Consider the following 27,077-nt stretch of genomic DNA (forward strand, 5'->3'; position numbering starts at 1 on the left):
CAACCACAGGTCGCTGGTCGTAGGGCTTCACAGTCCTCGTCCGTCCCTGAGACTGATCCAGTGAAGCCCTCCCAGCCAGAACCACCGAAGGCACACCACAAAAAGCAGAAAAAGAAGGCTCCCTAGAATCCAGACATTGCGGTGGCACCCATCCCACTGATCCTTACAAGCTCAGCATCTGAGGATGAGGTAGAGATTCTGACATCCGCTGAGGACCTAGATCTCGCCAGACCCTCGGATACAATGAATGTCACTCGCGTGGGTACTCAATTGGTGACCCAGCAGTGTAATCTGCCTCCTCAGTCCCTTCATGTCTTTCTCAGCCATGGACAATGTCATCCACCAGTGGAACTGCGGCGGTTTCTTCCACCACCTTGCTGAGCTCCGACAACTTCTCAGCCTTCACCCTTTCCTCTGCATTGCTCTTCAAGAAACTTGGTTTCCGGCAATGCGAACCCCCCCACCCCCCGCCCTCTGTGGCTATTGGGGTTATTATAGGAACCGGGCAGCTTATAAAAGGGTATCTGGTGACGTCTGCATCTACGTCCTTCACTCCCTTCACAGCGAGTCTATATCTACAAACACCTTTAGAGGCTGTCGCTGTTCAGGTGTGGATGCCTCAGCCTGTTACTGTCTGCAGTCTGTATTTTCCACTGGATGGTGATGTCCCACAGCATGTCCTGGCTGCGCTGATAGCCCAATTGCCGCCCCATTTTCTGTTACTGGGCGATTTCAACGCAACAGGCCGAGGCGCCACCGTTAAGCATGTATTGGCACAGCTCAACCTTACCATTTTACCATTTTAAATGATGGTGCTTTCACACATTTCAGTGTGACGCATGGCACGTACTCAGCCATCGACCTTTCGATCTGCAGCCCTAGCCTCTTACCATCTGTCCGATAGAGCGTGCACGACGACTTGTGCGGTAGTGACCACTTTCCAGTCTTTCTGTCACTGCTGCAGCATCACTCTTCTGGGTGCACCTGTAAATGGGCTATGAATAAGGCTGACTGGGACTTGTTCTCCTCCATTGTCACTATTGAGCCTCTTTCCAATGATGCCATTGATGCGGTGATTCACTCGGTCACCACCGGCATCTTTACTGCCGCAGAATCTGCCATTCGCTGTTCTTCTAGGTCCCCTCGGTGGAGGACTGTGCCTTGGTGGTCGCCTGAGATCGCTGAGATGATTAAAGATCGCAGGCGGGCACTCCAGCATCACAAGCAGCATCCCTCATTGGAACACCTCATCGCCTTTAAACGGCTCCGTGCGTGGGCCCGCCGCATCATTCGCCAACACAAGCAGGAGTGCTGGGAAAAGTATGTCTCCACTATTGGCCTCCATATCTCTCCATCGCAGGTTTGGGCAAAGATTAGGCGGCTCTATGGCTATCGGATCCCCATCAGTGTCCCTGCGCTTTCACTGAATGGAGCAGTTTGTACTGACTCCGACACAATTGCAAACTGCTTAGCAGAGCATTTTGCCCAGAGTTCCGCTTCTGCGAATTACCCACTGGCCTTCCACTCCATGAAAGAGCGGTTGGAACGACGGAGCCTTTCATTTCACACTCACCAGCCTGAATCCTGCAATGTTCTGTTCGGTGAGAAAGTGCCCTAGTCGCTTGCCCTGATACAGCTCCCGGGCCAGATCGCATCCACTGTCAGATGCCCAAACACCTGTCAGTGGGCTGCCAGCGATGCCTCCTAGACCTTTACAACCGTATCTGGGTTGGGGGTGAGTTCCCGTCGCAATGGCGGGAAAGCACTGTAATCCTCATTTTGAAACCTGTCAAGAATCCACTGGAGGTGGATAGCTACTGCCCCATTAGCCGCACCAATGTTCTTTGTAAGTTGCTCGAATGCATGGTGAGCCAGCGGTTCAGTTGGCTACTTCAGCCTTGGGGCCTTCTGGTTCCGTCTCAGGGTGGGTTCTGTAAGGGCCGCTCTGCCGCCAGTAATCTTGTGTGCCTGGAGTCTGCCATCCGTACGGCCTTTGCCCGCCATCTTCTTGGACATGATGAAGGCATAGGATACGACATGACAACATCACATCCTCTCTACGCTTCATGGTTGGGGTCTTCGGGGTCCACTCTCGATTTTCTTTCATAATTTTTTTGTCGCTTCGTTCCTTCCGCATGCAAGTTGCGGCCTCCCATAGTTCCTCCTGAGTTCAGGAGAATGGGGTCCCACAAGGATCTATCTTAAGTGTCTGCCTCTTTTTAATTGCAATAAATGGGCTCGCTGCGGCGGTGGGAATGTCTGTCTCAGCTTCCTTGAATGCTGACGACTTCTGCCTATACTATATCTCCACTGGCATTGCGGCTGCTGAACGGCAGCTGCAGGGCGCTATTCGCAAGGCACAGTCTTGGGCTGTAGCGCATGGCTTCCAGTTTTTGGCTACCAAGACCTGCGTTATGCATTTCTGCTGGCGACGCACTGTTCACCCTGAGCCATGGCTTTATATTGACGGCAAACCTCTTGCTTTGGTGGAGACACATCGATTTTTGGGTGTGGTTTTTGATGCCCGGTTGACTTGGCTCCCTCATATTTGGCAGCTTAAACTGATGTGTTGGCGGCATCTTAATGCTCTGCATTGCTTGAGCCACACCAGCTGAGTAGCCGATCGGTGTACCCTCTTACGGCTCTACCAGGCGTTAATTCAGTCCTGTCTGGATTATGGGAACCTGGCTTATGGCACTCCTCCTTGCGGGTCTCTCTCAAGGAGTCTGTTGTTCTCTGCCGACTGCGCATTGGGCACACCCGTATGACGCACAGCCACTTATTGCGCCATGAGGACCCACCTCTATGTCGCTGCGGATCCGCTTTGACGGTGGTCTGCATACTGTTGGCCTTTTCCCTTTTAACTGCGTTCAGGCAGACGTTTGTGTTGCCCGATAGGCTCCCTGCCTTTTTAACGGATGACACTGCCATGGTAGGCTTAGTTTTGTGTTTTATTCGGGCAGGGGGCGGGCTTTTCTCACTTGATCTAAGGTGTTTTTTTTTTTTTAGTCTGGCCTCGAGCCTACGATTTTAGACTGGGTTATTTTAGTGTGTTTCTTGGTGGTTGGCTTTTCCTTTTTGTATCTCTGATCGGCCAACCACTGTCACACTCCGTGTGATTTTAATTCCTTTTGTCTGGTCTCTGTCTGAGTCTGTCTTGTCCTGTGTCTTCTCTTGTAATCTCCATTGTTCGTTTTTATTCTTTGTGGGTCTTTGAAGTTTTTGGAAAAAGGGACCAGTGGCCCTAGCAGTCTGGTCCCTTCAATCCCACAAACCAACCAACCAATGATAGATCAATATCCCAGCATGGACCAACCATATATCTGCAGATTCAATTTATGCATACAGTTTTCTTGTGTTCAACATCCTAGCAATTGTATCTGTGATTTGAATGATATAATTAGCTCTGTAGCAAGTGCAGTAGCTTCAGCTTGACAGCTCACTCTCAAGATGGCTGAAAGGTAGACAGCCGCAATATTACAAGAAGAAGAAGAAGAAGAAGAAGAAGAAATAGAGTTCATGCAGCTGTGCTCTCGAAATTTAATGGATGAGTTATGGCTTCTTGAGAACACGAAGATGCACATAAAGTATCTCTTCAGGGAGCAAATGGTTTTAGATAAATTACAACATTTGTGAGCAAGATTATTCAGGTCTTTAAGCTGTTTATTGAGGTACTGTGGCCATAGCATAATTGCAAAATTTGACAGGTTAGTACATTTTATGAAATCAACTTCCATGTGTAAGATTTAAGAGAGGCCAGTTCTGCTATCGTTAAGGAAACAAGCTGGTTTACCCATCAAAAATTCGACAAGATCTCTGTGACATCCTACAACTCAAGGAAATGGATAGATGGTACAATAGGGGCCAAATCTGTTTGGGTTTGTCAGATGCTCTCAGTTAGACTGATTGCAAAGTTTCACAAACTTGGGGTAACTTCACAGCAAGAAACTGTTATGACTGCTGAATTTCTGAACTTTTCTCTTTTCCACCAGAAGTGGAAACCAAGTGGTGCAGTTCCTTAAAGGCCTTAAGGACATCCAAAAATCCATAAGAAAGATGTTCTTCTGTGACCAATAGGGAATAACATTGGCGCTCTAAATCACGATTGTGCTGAACACTTAGCTTCAGTATTAAGACTTGTACTGGCAAAATATGTTCATCTCCTGTGGAATTCTGTAGACGTCATTGGCAAACTTAAATCACTGAGATTGAACAGTTCCGATTTATTAGTTAACTTTGATGTGGTTTCCTTAGTCACCAAGGTCCAACTTTCGGAATCTGTCCATATTATTGCCATTTTTTATTTTTTATTTTATTTTTTTAATATAGAGTTTCAGGTTTATTCAAAGATATCCTGATCTCGACATACTTTTTATTTGATAATGAACGTTTTGAACAGAGTGACAATGTTTCCGTGACTGGTCCCTTGTCCACCCTCGGCAGCAAATCTGTTTACCTAGTACTCTGATGAAAAGATGCTGGAACCTTCTTGTTTGAAACCCGTAGTATTTTGAAGATATGTTGATATAGCATTTGTGGTGTGGCTCCATGGTGAATATAAATTACAAAACAATTTTAAACCACCTAAATTCCATCCATGCAAAAAATATAGTTTTCAATGGAAATTGATAAGGAGGAATGCCTTCCATTTTAGATATTATGGTTCATTGCAAAGATGATGGATATCATCTTGGGACTTGCAGTTAATTGGAAGCTAACTTACACAGTTTTATATTTACATGCAAATATGCGCCACCACACTTCTCATGCATTGAGTGCCTTCACAAGTTTGGTTCACAGAGCACATAGCACTGTTGATGAGAATAGTCCACAGTCCACAACAGATACATAAGGTGCTACAAATAAAACCTAAGGTAGGCGTAACAAAGAAGACAGAGATTTAAATGCATGGCCTTCCCACTATATATGGGAACCAACTGTTAAAAATAGACCAGATTCTCACTAAACACAAGTTAAAGTGATTTTTGAGCCCTCCACCAAAGACAGCAGGCTGGTATTTAGAAGATCCCCTACAGTGTGGCCTTTTCACACATTGGGCAGACGCATACAGTCCAAAAAATGCATTTAATACTGTAGATACACTGAGGTAATACACTCCAATAATTCGGGTGTGGCAGAGCACTGCATTGGCACGGTCACTCTATGCAATATGAAAATGTTGAAATTTTAGCGTTGACTTCATCTTTTCGGGACTTGTGGCGAAACAGGTAGTTGAAATTCTTTTGGCAAAGAGTTTAATTAACAGAGATAGCAGTTTTGCCCTGTAAAAATAATAGAATTCAGAATTTTCTTTTATAAACTCGCAAAGATATTGTTACAGGAAGCTGATAATGATACATCAGTATTCGTGCATGGGTTGACCACAGAGCCACAGATTGAATTTTGCTGCCAATCAACATCTCTGTCAGTTTGAAAATGAAAACACTCTAGTGTTGTTGCATCCTTGGGGGACTCGATGGTGAAAGAAACTGTGGGAATTCTTTTGACAAAGAATTTAATTAACAGAGACAGCAATTTCAGACTGGACAAATCCAGGATCCATAACTTTTTTTAACTCTCTCAGACCTAAATTTTTTACAGAATAATGAAAATTTTCCTGTATGTTCTAATGCTCTTAGGTGATTTTTTAATTATTTTAGATGCGAGATTTATACAAAAGTATGTACCCATTTTCAAAACATACTTTGTACACTTCGCTTCATTTTATGGACTAAACTAACTAATTACTAAATATTCTCAATTGTAATAAAAAGTAAAATATCATTCAGTAATAACCATGTAAAATAACGACACACATGAACATAGTCTCTGTCAGCTGAATACAGACTGCAAGCACGATGGGAGAGGCAACTGGGTGGTGAGGGTAAGGAGGAGACTGGGGTGGGCAGGGACAGGGATAGTTGGGTAAGGGGTAGGGGATGGCAAAGTGCTGCTTTTGGGAACATACAGGAACGAGGTGGAGAGAGGGTAGGGCAGCTTGGTGCAATTATGAGGTGGGGGGGGGGGGGGGGGTGGGAGGGTGGTGGTAATGGAAAAGGAGAGAAGTAGAAAGACAGAAAGACTGGGTGCATTTGTGGAATAGTGGAATAGAGGACTGGGTAGTGCTGGAGAGGGAACAGAAAAGGGGCTATTGCTTCTCTGTTCTTATTCCAGCACTACACAGCCCTCTATTCCACCAATGCACCTACAGTCTATTTACTTCTATCCTTTCCCATTACTCCCCCACCCCCCAACCCCCCTCCCCACACAGACTTCATCTAACATCCGAACTGCACCTAGCTGCCCTACCCTCTCTCCACCTTGTCCCTGTACACTCCCACAAGCAGAACTTCAACACCCCTACATACAGGCCAGCTGTTGTGGCCAAGTGGTTCTAGGCGCTTCAGTCCGGAACCGCACTGCTGCTACGATCACAGGTTCTACTACTGTCTCGGGCATGGATGTGTGTGATGTCCTTAGGTTAGTTAGGTTTAAATAGTTTCTAAGTCTAGGGGACTGTTGACCTCAGATGTTAAGTCCCATAGTGCTTAGAGCCATTTTTGAGCCCTACGTGCACACTGCTATCCCTCCCCCTCCCCACCACAGCCTCCTCCTTAACCCCACTACCAGGTTGCTTCTCCCATATGCACTGCTGCTCGCAGTCTGGATTCAGCTGCCAAAGACTGTGGTCATGTGTGTGTTAGTTGCATTTGTGTGTGTTTTCTAATTTTGACAAAGGCCTTATTGGCCAAAAACTCACTTTCTGATGGTCTTTTTGTTGTACCTATCTACGACTCAACAGTTCCACAGTATTGTGAGCAGCAACTATTGTTTTCTACATCTACATCTACATTGATACTCCGCAAGCCACCCAGCGGTGTGTGGCGGAGGGCACTTTACGTGCCACTGTCATTACCTCCCTTTCCTGTTCCAGTCGCGTATGGTTCGCGGGAAGAACGACTGTCTGAAAGCCTCCGTGCGCGCTCTAATCTCTCTAATTTTACATTCGTGATCTCCTCGGGAGGTATAAGTAGGGGGAAGCAATATATTCGATACCTCATCCAGAAACGCACCCTCTCGAAACCTGGCGAGCAAGCTACACCGCGATGCAGAGCGCCTCTCTTGCAGAGTCTGCCACTTGAGTTTATTAAACATCTCCGTAACGCTATCACGGTTACCAAATATCCCGGTGACGAAACACGCCGCTCTTCTTTGGATCTTCTCTGTCTCCTCCGTCAACCAGACCTGGTACGGATCCCACACTGATGAGCAATACTCAAGTATAGGTCGAACGAGTGTTTTGTAAGCCACCTCCTTTGTTGATGGACTACATTTTCTAAGCACTCTCCCAATGAATCTCAACCTGGTACCCGCCTTACCAACAATTAATTTTATATGATCATTCCACTTCAAATCGTTCCGCACGCATACTCCCAGATATTTTACAGACGTAATTGCTACCAGTGTTTGTTCCGCTATCATATAATCATACAATAAAGGATCCTTCTTTCTATGTATTCGCAATACATTACACTTGTCTATGTTAAGGGTCAGTTGCCACTCCCTGCACCAAGTGCCTATCCGCTGCAGATCTTCCTGCATTTCGCTACAATTTTCTAATGCTGCAACTTCTCTGTATACTACAGCATCATCCGCGAAAAGCCGCATGGAACTTCCGACACTATCTACTAAGTCATTTATATATATTGTGAAAAGCAATGGTCCCATAACACTCCCCTGTGGCACGCCAGAGGTTACTTTAACGTCTGTAGACGTCTCTCCATTGATAACAACATGCTGTGTTCTGTTTGCTAAAAACTCTTCAATCCAGCCACACAGCTGGTCTGATATTCCGTAGGCTCTTACTTTGTTTATCAGGCGACAGTGCGGAACTGTATCGAACGCCTTCCGGAAGTCAAGAAAAATAGCATCTACCTGGGAGCCTGTATCTAATATTTTCTGGGTCTCATGAACAAATAAGGCGAGTTGGGTCTCACACGATCGCTGTTTCCGGAATTCATGTTGATTCCTACATAGTAGATTCTGGGTTTCCAGAAATGACATGATACGCGAGCAAAAAACATGTTCTAAAATTCTACAAGAGATCGACGTAAGAGATATAGGTCTATAGTTTTGCGCATCTGCTCGACGACCCTTCTTGAAGACTGGGACTATCTGTGCTCTTTTCCAATCATTTGGAACCCTCCGTTCCTCTAGAGACTTGCGGTACACGGCTGTTAGAAGGGGGGCAAGTTCTTTCGCGTACTCTGTGTAGAATCGAATTGGTATCCCGTCAGGTCCAGTGGACTTTCCTCTATTGAGTGATTCCAGTTGCTTTTCTATTCCTTGGACACTTATTTCGATGTCAGCCATTTTTTCGTTTGTGCGAGGATTTAGAGAAGGAACTGCAGTGCGGTCTTCCTCTGTGAAACAGCTTTGGAAAAAGGTGTTTAGTATTTCAGCTTTACGCGTGTCATCCTCTGTTTCAATGCCATCATCATCCCGTAGTGTCTGCATATGCTGTTTCGAGCCACTTACTGATTTAACGTAAGACCAGAACTTCCTAGGATTTTCTGTCAAGTCGGTACATAGAATTTTACTTTCGAATTCAATGAACGCTTCACGCATAGCCCTTCTTACGCTAACTTTGACATCGTTTAGCTTCTGTTTGTCTGAGAGGTTTTGGCTGCGTTTAAACTTGGAGTGGAGCTCTCTTTGCTTTCGCAGTAGTTTCCTAACTTTGTTGTTGTACCATGGTGGGTTTTTCCCGTCCCTCACAGTTTTACTCGGCACGTACCTGTCTAAAACACATTTTACGATTGCCTTGAACTTTTTCCATAAACACTCAACATTGTCAGTGTCGGAACAGAAATTTTCGTTTTGATCTGTTAGGTAGTCTGAAATCTGCCTTCTATTACTCTTGCTAAACAGATAAACCTTCCTCCCTTTTTTTATATTCCTATTAACTTCCATATTCAGGGATGCTGCAACGGCCTTATGATCACTGATTCCCTGTTCTGTACATACAGAGTCGAAAAGTTCGGGTCTGTTTGTTATCAGTAGGTCCAAGATGTTATCTCCACGAGTCGGTTCTCTGTTTAATTGCTCGAGGTAATTTTCGGATAGTGCACTCAGTATAATGTCACTCGATGCTCTGTCCCTACCACCCGTCCTAAACATCTGAGTGTCCCAGTCTATATCTGGTAAATTGAAATCTCCACCTAAGACTATAACATGCTGAGAAAATTTATGTGAAATGTATTCCAAATTTTCTCTCAGTTGTTCTGCCACTAATGCTGCTGAGTCGGGAGGTCGGTAAAAGGAGCCAATTATTAACCTAGTTCGGTTGTTTAGTGTAACCTCCACCCATAATAATTCACAGGAACTATCCACTTCTACTTCACTACAGGATAAACTACTACTAACAGCGACGAACACTCCACCACCGGTTGCATGCAATCTATCCTTTCTAAACACCGTCTGTACCTTTGTAAAAATTTCGGCAGAATTTATCTCTGGCTTAAGCCAGCTTTCTGTACCGATAACGATTTCAGCTTCGGTGCTTTCTATCAGCGCTTGAAGTTCCGGTACTTTACCAACGCAGCTTCGACAGTTGACAATTACAATACCGATTGCTGCTTGGTCCCCACATGTCCTGACTTTGCCCCGCACCCGTTGAGGCTGTTGCCCTTTCTGTACTTGCCCAAGGCCATCTAACCTAAAAAACCGCCCAGCCCACGCCACACAACCCCTGCTACCCGTGTAGCCGCTTGTTGCGTGTAGTGGACTCCTGACCTATCCAGCGGAACCCGAAACCCCACCACCCTATGGCGCAAGTCGAGGAATCTGCAGCCCACATGGTCGCAGAACCGTCTCAGCCTCTGATTCAGACCCTCCACTCAGCTCTGTACCAAAGGTCCGCAGTCAGTCCTGTCGACGATGCTGCAGATGGTGAGCTCTGCTTTCATCCCGCTAGCGAGACTGGCAGTCTTCACCAAATCAGATAGCCGCCGGAAGCCAGAGAGGATTTCCTCCGATCCATAGCAACACACATCATTGGTGCCGACATGAGCGACCACCTGCAGATGGGTGCACCCTGTACCCTTCATGGCATCCAGAAGGACCCTTTCCACATCTGGAATGACTCCCCCCGGTATGCACACGGAGTGCACATTAAATTGTTACATTCCATCCTGGATTTTCCATTGTTTAGTTACAGTATTCAATTATACAGTATAATATAGTGAACCAACCATGTCTTTGTATTCTTGTGGTCACGAGCTATTGCACATTGCTACATTGACTTGCTGATATTTTCATAGTGATGCCCAGTACTCAGCAGCACTTGCACGTGATGAAAAGGTTTAACATTCACAGATTTCTACCTCAGGTTTCCATTGGGAAAATACTTCTGTTACAGCTAAGACACAATAAAAGTTAAGGATACAGGGTACTTGTCCGGCTCAATATTATGTAAAAATCAACACATTTCTTTCAGGCACTGTTTATAATGTATATGTTTTACAGATTTTTTGTTGATATCAGGTAATGCAACACACTTTCAAACAAATTAGAATCCTTTTGAATATTTTTTAACCTGTTTAGGGCTATTAAATAAAATTACAAAGAAACTGACAATTTTTTTTTTTTTTTTCCAAAATGCTTCCTCAAAATGAGGTACCATTTAATCCAATGTTATACATTTGAAGGAAACCAAATTTTTACCAGATATGCATGACATGGTGGCTGAGGTATTAGACCTATTTAATTCCACCTATTATGTATATTACAAGGATAAAAAATATCACATCTTACATTGTAATTTATATATTTATTTTCCTAATAAAATGTTATTTTTTCTATAATTTAGTTGATTCTGCAATAAAGCTTTGGTCTACTAAATAAGTATGGACTGTTGCAAGTTACAGAAAAAAATTAGAACAGTGCTTTATAAATTTTAGGAAATATATTTGTACCTTAATTCTGAAAAATACAACTTGCGAGAAATTGTGAATGAAGATATGAGTCCAATTAAACTGTGCCTCAGAACATTCCTGAAGCATAGTCTTCATCCTGCAGCATTTCTTCATCTACAAGCTTCCTCTAGGCATTCCTTTTAGCACTTCTTGCTTCTTGGATAACTTGAAGAGCAAATCTTTCAGCTTCATGCAACCGTTGTCTGTCACAAGCAAGCAGTTGATCTTCCATATTAGAGCCACATTTTATGCCTAAATTTCTCAGGACCAACCATCCTATCACTCGATCATTGAAACATATCATTGCATGTAGTACACCAACTTTGAATGTATTTAGTCCTACAAAAACATTCTTGGGTAATCTTTCCCTTATGCAATGGTTGAAACTTTCATTTGTATTCGGAGTGTCCCCAGGAATACATATACTAAGCAAAACAGGTTCACTCAGATCTCTAAAAGTTGGTTTTATTTCATTCATAACAGGCTCAGGAAGAGAATGCTTATGATGGTATATTTGACCATTTTCTTTTGCTTTTTGGTAACCACACCAAGAATCTGCTGCTTTAGGGCAAAGTCCGTGAACAGGGTGGTCGTCTGTGGTCAACTTATGAAAGTAGGTGGCCCATACAGCTTTTCTCATTGCTGTAACATCATTCAGAGGTGCAGTTTGTCTAATGGCCAGTCCATAATAACTCTGAAGGAGGTCTATTTCAGTTTCTGTCAATCCGCCTCGGCCAGACAGGGATTTTCCATTAGATAGCAAATTTCTTTTCATTTCTCTTTGTAGCTTCCTCAATCTAGCACCCATCCTCCTTTGCACATGTCCACAACACTCCAGTTTTGTCACCAAGGTATCACCATAAACATTGAACTCATTAATTTCGTTTAAAGCTTTAGAGTCCCCATCACCTAGGTACTTCGTATATCTAACATTATAAATGGGCACTGACCTGTGAAATATTTGTAGAGCTCCATCACACTCCCTATCTCCACTGTAACCATCATAATTCTTAGAACACTAATGTTCAATATGTTGTACAGTGTTACCATGGCAGGAGTGGCAGTATTTAGATAAGCACTCAACATCAACAACTTTCCCATTCTCCAGAGAATTAGCACTTACAACACCGTTCAAGGAAATGTCCTTGACATTGCCATGTCCCATCAAGTGCAACAGCAATGTCCTTGGTTCCACTTACAGTTACAGTTCCTTTTACTGCACGTTTCATAGATGCTTTAGACACAACTGCCGAGGCACCTAAAAGTATTTTTATGTACTTGCTGAACCTAATGGAAGGAAGAGGAAGGTCCACCAAACCACAAAAGGTTTGGGCAGCTTTTTTTCCTTTTCACATAATTAATGAGGAGGTACTGAATAGAATTAGAGAGAAGAGACATTTGTGGCACAACTTGACTAGAAGAAGGGATCGGTTGGTAGGGCATATTCTGAGACATCAAGGGATTACCAATTTAGTATTGGAGGGCAGCGCGGAGGGTAAAAATCGTAGCGGGAGACCAAGAGATGAGTACACTAAACAGATTCAGAAGGATGTAGGTTGCAGTAGGTATTGGGAGATGAAGAAGCTTGCACAGGATAGAGTAGCATGGAGAGCTGCATCAAACCAGTCTCTGGACTGAAGACCACAACAACATCATTTTGATTTAAGCAATATTTGTGCAGGAAGCCTTTAAGGATAGGGTTTGTAAGTTTTGTGAGGAGGAATATTGCAATGAATGCTTCACATAGATCCATGTTAAACCGACTTTTTTGGTTACTTTTGGACAAATCCCAGCTGTTGTTAGAAGTTGTTGTTGTGGTCCTTTCTTCTGCATTCCTGTGATATGGAACCTTGTCTTGACATGCTGTTCTACACTCCTGGAAATTGAAATAAGAACACCGTGAATTCATTGTCCCAGGAAGGGGAAACTTTATTGACACATTCCTGGGGTCAGATACATCACATGATCACACTGACAGAACCACAGGCACATAGACACAGGCAACAGAGCATGCACAATGTCGGCACTAGTACAGTGTATCTCCACCTTTCGCAGCAATGCAGGCTGCTATTCTCCCATGGAGACGATCGTAGAGATGCTGGATGTAGTCCTGTGGAACGGCTTGCCATGCCATTTCCACCTGGCGCCTCAGTTGGACCAGCGTTCGTGCTGGACGTGCAGACCGCGTGAGACGACGCTTCATCCAGTCCCAAACATGCTCAATGGGGGACAGATCCGGAGATCTTGCTGGCCAGGGTAGTTGACTTACACCTTCTAGAGCACGTTGGGTGGCACGGGATACATGCGGACGTGCATTGTCCTGTTGGAACAGCAAGTTCCCTTGCCGGTCTAGGAATGGTAGAACGATGGGTTCGATGACGGTTTGGATGTACCGTGCACTATTCAGTGTCCCCTCGACGATCACCAGTGGTGTACGGCCAGTGTAGGAGATCGCTCCCCACACCATGATGCCGGGTGTTGGCCCTGAGTACCTCGGTCGTATGCAGTCCTGATTGTGGCGCTCACCTGCACGGCACCAAACACGCATACGACCATCATTGGCACCAAGGCAGAAGCGACTCTCATCGCTGAAGACGACACGTCTCCATTCGTCCCTCCATTCACGCCTGTCGCGACACCACTGGAGGCGGGCTGCACGATGTTGGGGCGTGAGCGGAAGACGGCCTAACGGTGTGCGGGACCGTAGCCCAGCTTCATGGAGACGGTTGCGAATGGTCCTCGCCGATACCCCAGGAGCAACAGTGTCCCTAATTTGCTGGGAAGTGGCGGTGCGGTCCCCTACGGCACTGCGTAGGATCCTATGGTCTTGGCGTGCATCCGTGCGTCGCTGCGGTCCGGTCCCAGGTCGACGGGCACGTGCACCTTCCGCCGACCACTGGCGACAACATCGATGTACTGTGGAGACCTCACGCCCCACGTGTTGAGCAATTCGGCGGTACGTCCACCCGGCCTCCCGCATGCCCACTATACGCCCTCGCTCAAAGTCCGTCAACTGCACATACGGTTCACGTCCACGCTGTCGCGTCATGCTACCAGTGTTAAAGACTGTGATGGAGCTCCGTATGCCACGGCAAACTGGCTGACACTGACGGCGGCACTGCACAAATGCTGCGCAGCTAGTGCCATTCGACGGCCAACACCGCGGTTCCTGGTGTGTCCGCTGTGCCGTGCGTGTGATCATTGCTTGTACAGCCCTCTCGCAGTGTCCGGAGCAAGTATGGTGGGTCTGACACACCGGTGTCAATGTGTTCTTTTTTCCATTTCCAGGAGTGTATTTAAAACTTTTTCTTGCACGAAATGTTTTTCTCGCAAACTCAACAATATAAACAATTTCCGTCATATGTAAATGTTCCAGGATGGTCAGCTAACCACGAAACGACGTTTCTTTAAGTGGGCGGCATTGTGCTCAACACGTTACACACTACATGTTGTAAGAATGTTCAGTAAATAGAAAACTAAACTGAAACAATGGACATGCGACTAAAAGCTTACTGGTTTAATGTAATTGTTGCTGACGCGTACTTAACGGGGGGGGGTGGGGGGGCATTGACCCCGGCTGTCTGTTCCTGTTCCTCTTCTGTAATGTTTTCGCTTGGCAGTGGCCTCTCAGTTAGCAATTGCATGCAGTTCTAGGTCGTGGTCAGCCTGTGAGACATCAAAAGTAGATAGAGCTAGAGAGCAACCGTCTAATTTTTAAAATATTGTAAAAATAGAGCAAAAATATGCATCATCAATAGTTTTTAGTTAAAATATGTAATAACCAGTGAAAAGGAGCCAAATATGCGACATGCAAATGCATATGCAGGGTTTTTACGCTTCGGGAAATCCGGGAAAAACCAGGGAATTTTTTTATCTGGGAGAAAACTGGGGAAAACCTGGGAATTTTTTAGAATTTCAGGAATTTTTCATTGTTTTAGACTTCAGTTAAATTTTTGTAATTTTAACTGTTGAGAACTGATAAACAGCAAAATGTGTCAAAGGCTTTACGGAATACTTCATAACAATAAACCGCTGCCGACGAGTATGACGTCACATCTGTTTACATTAAGTTGAGTTGTGTATAGGCAGTACCTTCTCCCACTTTCGGATAAGTGTGGCTGTTAGCTGTATCAGCAGTAGCAACAAGCAACCAGAAAAAATTTTCCTGGCGCGCCCATGCTGCCAGGTTGCCGCATGCGCATAGCAGTCTGGGTTGGAAGGGGGACGGGGTTATTCTTCACATAGGTCGTGTAGGCGTTTAGTGATTTCGCTATTTCCTCTTTCTTTACACTTCAAACATCAAATGAAAATGTAATGGATTTCACATTATTAGTTTCAGTTTTCTGATTTTATTATTTCCACGTTTTTGGCAGTCAGTCGCCTTGCAGAACAATGAAGTTTGTTTTGTCAGTTTGTTTAATTAATGTGACTTTTATTATTTTTTTCCCCAGAGGCAGTCAGTTCATTAGAAACAATGTGCACCTTTTCATCTTCTGGCACATATGGCATTATGCCATAATAATGAACCAAACAGTACTGTGGTACCCCAAGAAAATTTGCATCCAGAAAAGAGCACTGAAATGTTAATATCAGGTTGGGACCTACTTCATTGTGATTCTGGACATATGAATGTGCACTTTAAGCTGAATTATAGATTTTAGTATGGTGTACAAAATTCCGATGTTCTTGGAGTACCCTGTTTCTTTTGTGACATCATAGAAAATCTCTTAATAACACATATGTATGAACATATGGGCTTCTCGCGTCATCGTAGCTGCCCACGACAGCAATGCCTGTTTTCTGGCACACTCTGGCAACTGCTGAAACAAAGCTATTTCTAACAGGTCGCGACAAAATATCGCGAATGGTGCTTTGAAAAGCGTTAGTTTCTAAGTAAATTTCATTTTATGTAAGATTAATTTGGTTAAAGTGTGCCGAGTGTACAGTGAATTTCTTAAATCACAGAGTGTTTGACTCTCATTTAAAACTTGACACATTGACGGCTAGCCACTTCGAAGAATTTTGAGCCCAGAAGACCACACATTAATGTCATTATTTAAAATTTTAATGGCACATTTGATGTTCCTTAAAGCGTAACACATGCAAAAATGCCACTATTTTATGTGAAAGCTTAGCTTTTCTTATGGCTTACTATGCTTCAAGACCAATATTATATGTGAAAGCCTAATTTTTCCTATTTGTGTGTTCACAGTGCTTAACAATGATGTTGCTATTGGCTGACTACGTCACATGTCCTACGCTCTCAATATCTGCTGTAATTGGGTGGCGAGATCATGTGACATGAGATATGACTGGCTTATAAAAGCACATTGCAGTCTCGATGTCAATGCTTTGGAAACTGAAGTCCTGGTATCTAAACTTTTGTAATAAGAATACAAAAAAAGTGCAGGGTATCATAATATGAAAATATGCTGCATAAATGTTGCTGCATATCACAGATCTTTCCAGTTCTTTTCTGAAGTTCCACGCTGCTGTACAAAACCTTTACCATTCAAAGTATTGATATTTTTGCAGCTCCAAGGGAAAGTATCCTGTCAGTTATCATGGAAAAAGTGCCATTTTTCCACCTTGGAAGAAGTGTATTTTCACATGGGAAAAAGTGCATTTTTAACTGAGAAACCCAGGAATTTCTTTTTCTCGTCCGTGTATATACTCTGATATGATCTGGTCTCCAATTATCATAATCATAAATTTTCTCATTTGCAGCCGATGGTATGACTGATATTATTTCAATTAGATTTGCCTTCTTTAAGGTTTTATCTCATTTAGAATTAATGAATATTTCTTACACTCTATTGTGAGGCTACATTTATTTTGCTAGAAAGGTAATGTCAGAATGTTTTAGCGGTGCTCAGAAATCAGTTCAGTTTCAGCACCTCCACTCAGGCACAGGTCAATAGAAAAACCTGAGCTGAAAGCCCATGACAGAGCTATAAGACAATACCCTTCACATTCACTGACAATACCTGTTTGACAATTACATATTAGAATACATTCTCTTTCTGTGCAGTTTTACATACCACTGGTATCATAAACCTTTGGTTTGAATTACATCTCAGTTATAAAGTAAATGGACAGAAAAAAAAAATCTACTTGTAAAGCCACAGCAGGAGAACACACGTATAAAAAAAGGTTTTACTTAGGCAAGCTTTTGGAGCCAGTGGCTCCTTTTTCTGACAGGAGGGCTGAAGGGAAAGGAAGAGAGGTGAATGGAAAGGACCTGGAGAGGTTGGGGAAAATAACAGTACAGCCCTTCTTAGCACATTTCAAGGAGCGAAAGTGCCCCCAGTGATAGTGTGTATGCAATAGGCAATAATCTGTTGTACGCAATCTGCTGGTATAAACACCTTCCAATGTTCTCAATTTATGTTGTTCCTTTAGAAAAAAATGTGGTTATACATCTTAGAACGCTCTGAAATTTTTCTGTTCTGTTCCTTAAGCGGTTCTTGTTTTAAACAATTCCACCTGGAGTTGTTGGCTTGTAACCTAGGCATACTTGTACACAGGTTGAGAAAGAAATGTCTATTTATCCTGGCGTGAAGGAGTAATATTTTAAAATCAGAGGATTTCTCCATCAATTCATTGTATTCAGGTAGACACGCGGGTAATCGTGATAAAGCATCAGCTAATCAAAATCAAGTGAGTCTCCATCGAGCTAGCCTGTCGTGTAATAGCTTAAAAGTTGTTAAGAAACTTCATGCTTGTTGCCGCAGAAGATGCCGACATGCTTGCCGTAAACAGTTAAGAAATTTCTTCAGTGCCCACACAACTGCTAATGCCTCCAACTCTGTTGTGTAGTATGATCTTTTACACTGTAATACAACTCAACTTTCAAAACCAATTACTTATTTTTCAGTATTGCCTTGATTGCCTTGTTTCTTCAAATTGGAAGAGACAAGCACTCAGACCATAAGACAATGCGCCTGTCGCTAGATAGAAATCCTTTAACAAAGTCTCACTGTTTGATAATTGGTCTAGTACGAGTGTTCGGAAAAAAGTCATAAGTCCTAGAAAGAACTTTTTTTTTTAAGGGGAAAGACAATTGCAAATCGAATCTGTTCTTCTCCAGATCAGGTACAATGCCAGTCGGTGATTCTACCAAATTTAGGCTTACAGAGATTTGCAGTGACTTCTGCTTCTGCATATTTCGTTAATACTCACTCTGTTAATTCTAAATGCTATTCCCAAGTAGTTACGGTAATTATAGTACTATCCTTTCCCATAGGTCTGGAACCAATATGGTGTCCAAAGCAGTAATGAATACTCCAGCACTTACATTTAACCTGAATGGTAGTACACGAAACCAGTGGATCTGACCTGTAAATATAAATACAGATACACAAGACTCTCACTAATCTGGCCCTCAGTAGTCCGGCCTCTCAGTAATCTTCTGCACATCCAAAAACACGTGCACAACGAAGTATCGTGGGCAACAGTACTTGGTGAAACAATGCTTTATATACTGTATTTGGAATTGCAGCTTTCTTTGCAGTTCAGAATCATGTCTTCTAAAAGGAAACTCATTATGCTAGACCTCGCAGAAACTTGAAATTTTAGATAAGTTAAATTTAGGTTCTTTGCAGAAAGCCATTGCTGCTGAGTTCAGTGTTGAATGAGCAACTATTTTTGACATCAAAAAGAAAGATGATGTTATTGGACAGTACTCAATATAAATGGATAGTGAGTTGGGAAAACGGAATGTTATGCGAAAGAGTGAGAATGAAGAACTGGATGTAGCTGTTTATAAATGGTTCATACAGCAATGCAGTAAAGGAATTCCATTCAGTGGCCCGATTATAAAGGAAAAAGCAGCTGCATTTAACAAACAACTTGGCGGTAGTAACTTCTTTGCAGCAAGCGAAAAAACGACATAGCATTCGACAGCTGACAGTCACTGGGGAATGTTGCTCAGCTAATGATAAGGATGCTGATGAATTTGTAAGCAAGATATGGAAGATAATATAGGAAGAAGATTTAACTGCTGATGCCTTGTATAATGCTGATGAAAGAGGTCTCTTTTAGAAGATGCTTCCTTCAAAAACATTAGCTGCCAAGAACGAGAAGGAAGCGTGTGGTTACAAGCAACAGAAAGAGCACGTAACATTAATGGTGTGTTGTAATGCAAATGGGAGTCATGAACTACCACTTATGGTGATTGAAAAATCCCAACATCCTCATTGTTTTCAACACAATGATGCAAATATTCTACCACTGCAGTATTGCGCTCAGAAGAAAGTGTGGATGGACAGACAAATATTCTCTTGGTGGTTCAATGAAACGTTTGTACCAGCAGTGAGAAAAGAGCTAAAGAAGAAAAAGTTTCCACTGAAAGCTATCTTTATAACTGACAATGCTCCCAGTCATCCTTCAGATGTTTCTCTAAAGTCCGATGGTATACATGTACAAGCACTCTTTCTCCCACCCAATGTGATAGCCGTAATTCAGCCCATGGACCAGGGAATTTTGGAATCAATTAAATGTCATTACCGACATTCACTTCTCGTCTCCTTGCTGAATGAAAGTGAAACCAACTCTACCGAAACTATACTGAAGGTGTGGAAAGCAATTAACATACATGATGTTGTTTTCCAAGCAGCCGAAGCATGGGATAAAGTGGAGAGTGCTACAGCAATGAAGAGCTGGAGAAAAGTGTGGCCATCCATTGATACCGAGTTGGATCCAGTAGTGAGTGACTTCCACCAGTATCTTGTCTCCTACCTTCCAAACTCTCCTGCGACTAGCACTCTTAGGTGAAAGGATATTGTGTGGACATGGCATAGCCACAGCCTGGGGGTTGTTTCCTGAATGAAATGACTCTGGAGCAGAGTCTCCACTGATATAAATTTGCAAAGGTCAGAGCTCAAGTCTCAGTCTGGCACACAGTTTTAATATGCCAGGAAGGTTCAAATTAGTGCACACTCCACTGCAGAGTGAAAATTTTATTCTGTGCTGTCCTTGCATATAGACTCAAAGATCAGCCAAACAACCACATTCTCTCCCCATTTCAAATGACATAATCTCCTCAAAAAGTGCCATCATTCTGGGGTCTCAGTTTCAACCCATCTGTGATCTGTCATTTCCGAAATATGTATGACTTTTCTGAATCCTCTCAGACGATTGTTCTTATGAATCTCATCTCGGAGTTTCCTAACCCGTAACTTTGTCTAGATCCATTATTCAGTCCAAAAGCCATGAAAGATTAACCTGTTTTACAGTGTATTAAGATCTACCCCTGTTATCATGGCATACTGAATAACATAGAGGACCCTGCCATTGTGCCTCAGTTGTGTGTGACCAGTTACTTGATGAGAATCTAATCTTCTTCACAACAAAACAAACAACAGTCACAAACGGCCACAATAACTGTCATAAAAAGATACTATGACTGGGAACGCAGATATTTTCATATTTGGATAAATGTGTACATAATTCCTGTTGGTATTTGGAGTTAAAACAGTCTGTCCCCCACCAGTCTGCATTGAACACTCAACACATACTATTGTGCTTGTAAGAACTAAAGACAGTGATTAATAGATTTTTGTTTGTTTGGCTTAAAATGGTATAGTCAGAGAACACATTCAATTGATTTAGGTGGACATTATTTTTTATTCACCTTATAGATAATCTGAATGTATAAGAAGATTCCTATAGCATAATACCATTGACAGTTGTGTAGAATACAGTGTAACAGTGTTGGTCAAATGTCTAATATTTTTTTTATATATGCTATTCTATTAGGAAAGAAGACATCAAAAAAGGTGTGCTGAAATCGCAACAGTGAAATAAAATTACTTAATAGGAAGAAAAGAATGAGAGTGAGAATGTGTGTGAGACATGTATGTGTTTGCAATTTTTAGTAATGTGTAGATCTATTATAGTAATTTTGTTTCTCTTTTTTTTTCAGGCCTTTATTCCAATGGCACACTGTGCAAAACGTGTGTTAAATGAAAATAATCTCTGTGACAAAATCAAACTGATTATGAAACGGTCCACAGACATAACAGTTGGAGCTAAAGGGGACATGGAAAACAGAGCAAACATATTGGTAACAGAAGTTTTTGACACTGAACTCATTGGAGAGGGTGCTCTTGGTACTTTCATACATGCACATGAACATCTTTTAGAGGTACTGATATTGCAAGCAATAATTTCAAAAATTGTCATATATGAAGGGAATCACTGATGAACATTGATTATAATGAACATTGGTGATAAGCTGAAACTGTGTGCTGGACTAGGTCCTGAACCTGAAGCCCAGCCTTTACTGGGCAATTTACTGCCAGTTGTATGGTTTCAGTCCACATCACAAACTGGCTCAGAGCTTCTGCTTGTCATGAAATGTTCATCATATCTTTCAAATGTAACAGAGTCTTTTACACAGTATAGTAGCACTAGCAAATCGAGGAGAAAGGACACTAAGAACATTTGAACCAAACTAAAGCCTCAGGAATGTCATTGAGTTGACAGCTTTTTACAGTTTGACAGAGTATATTCTTCAGTGAACATTTATGAGAAATGTAAAAACATACTTAACTTTAGAACTTTACCAATGCTGTGGTTAGGCTGAATTACACATGCTCTCTACAGTAAATGTGGGTCCAGTTGCATTTGTAGAAGAGGCACTCTGAAACTTTTAATGTATGGAGAAGAACCGGTGAGAAATTGAAGTTACATTTATTTCATGAGGCATGCTCACACAGCACGGTTGGTTACACGCGCCTGCAAAAGACAAGGATCTTCAATATTCACTGCTTGCTGTTTCAACATCCTGTCTTGTCAGCCACCTGGACAAAGTTTGGCTGTCAATTTACACAAGGCTCCATAAATCTTCCTTTCATTCAGTTTCTCTGCTGCTTCCCTCATACAGAGATTCTTCAACTTATAATGCTTTAACAAAATGTATATGTTAGTATTTTGCGACACCGATTTTCCAGTTTCAACAAATTACAAGGCGTGTATATGACTGTGTAGTCTGGCAAATAGTTTTAAGTTGTCACAAATGTTGATTAGAATATATTCTCTGCTAAAGAGTAGAACTTGTTTTCTGATTGTTGTAATATTCATCCTAGTGTCTCATTTTTAACAGTATGTGTGTTTGGGGGGGGGGGGGGGGTGGCAGGAGCACAAGAGAGGGGGAGAGGGAGAGGGAGAGAGAGAGAGAGAGAGAGAGAGAGAGAGAGAGAGAGAGAGGAGGAGATGACAAAGAAAATTTAAGGTTATGTAGATCTCATAGGAGTGTCCTCTTTATAATAAATAAAAAATTGAGGTTTTTGTTTGGGACTGGTTTCACAACCAGACAAGTTATTTTAATGAATAATAATTCTCCACAAGGTTTATCAATAAATGGAAAAATATTCTTTTTATTTTATTTCTGTTTGCATTACTGAACATCTTCAGTTGCAGAGTCATATTCAAATAGAAAATACATATTAGTGCAAAGTTTAAAAAACATAAACAACAAATGTTGTATTAAGGAAAAAAGCTCTTACTTATCCACAAGCCATGTGGATGGTTATGCTTTGTTCAGAAACAATGAACTAACCAGTTAACATTCACAGCAGTATAACTATAAGTAGTTAACCTAAGTTGTAATGAATGTTGTAATCAGTTTAAGTATAATTAGAGAACTATAAAGTTTTTAATTTGAAACAGCAACCAGCCATCAACTGCACATGGAAACTGATTTCAGTAAAGTAAAGGAACAATCAAACAATGCAAACTCCAGGTTGGAATATCAACAATATAAGGTCAAGTTAGATTGCTACTTACCGTAAAGATGGCACCTTAAGTTGCAGACGGGCACATCGAAAAGACACTTACACATTAGCCTTCAGCCACAGCTTATGTCAGAAAAAAAAAACACAAACACACATTCATTCACACACACACACACACACACACACACACACACACACACACACACACACACGACCACCATCTCTGGCAGCTTGGAACAGAATGCAGCTGTTACGTAAAATAGAAGTAGCAGCCTGGAAGGAGCGGGGAAGGGTAAGGGATAGCAGGGTACCGGTAGGGGGGGACAGAAGACCTCCAATGCTAAATTTGTGATCCCTTGATGCCTGAGAACATGTCCTACCAACCGGTCCCTTCTTATTGTCAAGTTGTGCCACAAGCTCCTCTTCTCCACAATTCTATTAAATACCTCCTCATTAGTTATGTGATCTAGCCATCTAATCTTCAGCATTCTTCGGTAGCACCACATTTCGAAAGCTTCTATTCTCTTCTTGTCCAAACTATTTATCGTCCATGTTTCACTTCCATACATGGTTACACTCCATACAAATACGTTCAGGAACGACTTCCTGACACTTAAATCTAAACTTGATGTTATCAAATTTCTCTTCTTCAGAAACGCTTTCCTTGCCATTGCCAGTCTACATTTTATATCCTCTCTACTTTGACCATCATCAGTTATTTTGCTCCCCAAATAACAAAACTCATTTACCACTTTAGGTGTCTCATTTCCTAATATAATTCCCTCAGCATCAGCCGACTTAATTCGGCCACATTCCATTATCCTCATTTTCCTTTTGTTGATGTTCATCTTATATCCTCCTTTCAAGACACTGTCCATTCCGTTCAACAGCTCTTCCAAGTCCTTTGCTGTCTCTGACAGAATTACAATGTCATCGGCGAACCTCAAAGTTTTTATTTCTTCTCCCTGGATTTTAATACCTACTCCAAATTTTTCTTTTGTTTCCTTTACTGCTTGCTCAATATACAGATTGAACAACATCGGGGATAGGATACAACCCTGTTTAACTCCCTTCCCAACCACTGCTTCCCTTTCATGCCCCTCGACTCTTATAACTGCCATCTGGTTTCTGTACAAATTGTAACTAGCCTTTCGCTCCCTGTATTTTACCCCTGCCACCTTTAGAGTTTGAAAGACTGAGAGAGAGTATTCCAGTCAACATTGTCAAAAGCTTTCTCTAAGTCTACAAATGCTAGAAATGTAGGTTTGCCTTTCCTTAATGCTTCTTCTAAGATAAGTCGTAAGGTCAGTATTGCCTCACGTGTTCCAAAATTTCTACGGAATCCAAACTGATCTTCCCCGACGTCGGCTTCTACCAGTTTTTCCATTCGTCTGTAAAGAATTCTTGTTAGTATTTTGCTGCTGTGACTTATTAAACTCATAGTTCAGTAATTTTCACATCTGTCAACACCTGCTTTCTTGCTCACCAGATGGTAGAGTTTTGTCAGGAATGGCTCTCCCAAGGCCGTCAATAGTTCTAATGGAATGTTGTCTACTCTCGGGGCCTTATTTCGACTCAGGTCTTTCAGTGCTCTGTCAAACTCTTCACACAGTATCGTATCTCCCATTTCATCTTCATCTACATCCTCTTCCATTTCCATAATATTGTCCTCAAGTACATCACCCTTGTATAGACTCTCTATATACTCCTTCCACCTTTCTGCTTTCCCCTCTTTGCTTAGAACTGGGTTTCCATCTGAGCTCTTGATATTCATACAAGTGGCTCTCTTTTCTCCAAAGGTCTCTTTAATTTTCCTGTAGGCAGTATCTATCTATCTTACCCCTAGTGATATATGCCTTTACATCCTTACATTTGTCCTCTAGCCATCCCTGCTTAGCCATTTTGCACTTCCTGTTGATCTCATTTTTGAGACGTTTGTATTCCCATTTGCCTGCTTCATTTACTGCATTTTTATATTTTCTCCTTTCATCAATTAAATTCAATATTTCTTCTGTTACCCAAGGATTTCTACTAGCCCTCATTGTTTTACCTGCTTGATCCTCTGCTGCCTTCACTATTTCTTCTTTCAAAGCTACCCATTCTTCTTCTACTGCATTTCTTTCCCCCATTCCTGTCAGTCGTTCTCTTATGCCCTCCCAGAAACTCTGTACAACCTCTGGTTTAATCAGTTTATCCAGGTCCCATCTCCTTAAATTCCGACCTTTTTGCAGTTTCTTCAGTTTTAATCTATAATTCATAACCAATAGATTGTGGTCAGAGTCCACATCTGCCCATGGAAATGTCCTACAATTTAAAACCTGGTTCCTAAATCTCTGTCTTACCATTATATAATCTATCTGATACCTTCTAGTATCCCCAGGATTCTTCCATGTATACAACCTTCTTCTATGATTCTCGAACCAAGTGCTAGCTATGATTAAGTTATGCTCTGTGCAAAATTCTACCAGACAGCTTCCTCTTTCATTTCTTATCCCCAACCCATATTCACCTACTATGTTTCCTTCTCTCCCTTTTCCTACTCTCGAATTCCAGTCACCCAGGACTATTAAATTTTCATCTCCTTTCACTACCTGAATAATTTATTTTACCTCATCATACATTTCATCAATTTCTTCATCATCTGTAGAGCTAGTTGGCATACAAACTTGTACTAATGTAGTAGGCATGGGCTTCGTGTCTATCTTGGCCACAATAATACGTTCACTATGCTGTATGTAGTAGCTTACCCACTTTCCTATTTTTTATTCATTATTAAACCTACTCCTGCAATACCCCTATTTGATTTTGTGTTTATAACCCTGTATTCACCTGACCAAAAGTCTTGTTCCTCCTGCCACCGAACTTCACTAATTCCCACTATATGTAACTTAAACCTATCCATTTCCCTTTTTAAATTTTCTAGACTACCTGCCCGATTAAGGGATCTGACATTCCACGCTCCGATCTGTAGAACGCCAGTTTTCGTTCTCCTGATAACGATGTCCTCTTGAGTAGTCCCCGCCCGGAGATCCGAATGGGGGACTATTTTATCTCCAGAAATTTTACCCATCATCATTTAACCATACAGTAAAGCTGCATGCCCTCGGGAAAAATTATTGCTGTAGTTTCCCCTTGCTTTCAGCTGTTCTCAGTACCAGCACAGCAAGGCCATTTTGGTTAGTGTTACAAGGCCAGATCAGTCAATCATCCAGACTGTTGCTCCTGCAACTACTGAAAAGCCTGCTGACCCTCTCCAGGAACCACACGTTTGTCTGGCCTCTCAACAGATACCCCTCCCTTGTGATTGCACCTACAGTATGGCCATCTGTATCGCTGAGGCACGCAAGCCTCCCCACCAATGGCAAGGTCTATGGTTCATGGGAACTATATGAAATAAAATCATCATAACATCTGAATGGTTTGCAGTAGCAAGTTCAAACTGCATGGTTGGCTGCAGGGCACAATCGGAATTGGTATGTGCTTGCGCACGTGCGTTGTTATTGTTGGCAATTTGCATGTGAAAATGTCACGCAGCATGCCTGAGCATAGAGCACTTGTGAAGACCTGCTATGTGAGCAGTAACAACCCAATTGCAGCTCACAGGAAGTTTGCGACTGAGTTCAGGCTGAAGACAACCGGCCCAAGTGTGCTAGCAATCAAGAATTTGATTCACAAGTTTGAGAGAATAGGTAGTGTTCTGATGACAGTGTTAGCAATGTCAGTCATCCAAAAAGGGGTGAAAAATGCCTGAAAACATCGAGGTGACACATCCTATGTTTCAAACCAGTCCCAGGGAATCAGTCAGACAAACTGCACCACAGGTGGTAATCAACCAGTAGACACCGCAACAACTTGTTGTTGAAGACCTGCATCTCGTCCCATACAAAATTCAAACCCATCAGTTATTAAGCCCCAGAATCACAGAACAGCAGTTGTGCTTCACCAACACTATTGTCCACAGAAGTGACAAACAGAACATTGATGTGAATATGGTTTGGTTTAGTGACAAAAGCCCACTTTCAGTTGGATGGGTCCATTAATCAGCAAAATTGGCACTTTTGGGGGACTGAGAGCCTGCATTTCACAGTTGAAAAGTCTCTTCATCCTCAACTGGTAACTCTGTGGTGTGCAATGTCTAGTCACGGAATAATCGATGAGGTATTCCATGATGGCATGGTGACTGCCGAACGGTACGTGCAGGTTTTGGAAGATGATTTCATCCCCATTGTCCAAATTAACCCCGATTTTGACAAGATGTGCTTCATGCAAGACAGAACTCTTTCCCATTGAAGCAAGAGATAGTTTGATGTCCTGGAGGAACACTTTCGGGACCGCATTCTGGGCTCTGGGGTACCCAGAGGTC

At 42.4% G+C, this 27,077-nt stretch overlaps 1 protein-coding gene across 2 annotated transcripts in view; it reads left to right on the forward strand.

Annotated features, from left to right (window-relative positions):
* LOC126475339 (protein arginine N-methyltransferase 7-like) overlaps nucleotides 1–27,077 on the forward strand; it is a 138,686-nt gene that overhangs the window by 40,803 nt on the left and 70,806 nt on the right. For both annotated transcript variants that reach the window (XM_050103138.1, XM_050103139.1), the window contains one exon: nucleotides 20,902–21,123. In XM_050103138.1, the coding sequence (XP_049959095.1) occupies nucleotides 20,902–21,123 (222 nt within the window). The remainder of the gene's footprint in view (nucleotides 1–20,901; nucleotides 21,124–27,077) is intronic.

The sequence above is a fragment of the Schistocerca serialis genome, chromosome 4 (genome assembly GCF_023864345.2).
Source record: "Schistocerca serialis cubense isolate TAMUIC-IGC-003099 chromosome 4, iqSchSeri2.2, whole genome shotgun sequence".
Lineage (NCBI taxonomy): Eukaryota > Metazoa > Arthropoda > Insecta > Orthoptera > Acrididae > Schistocerca > Schistocerca serialis.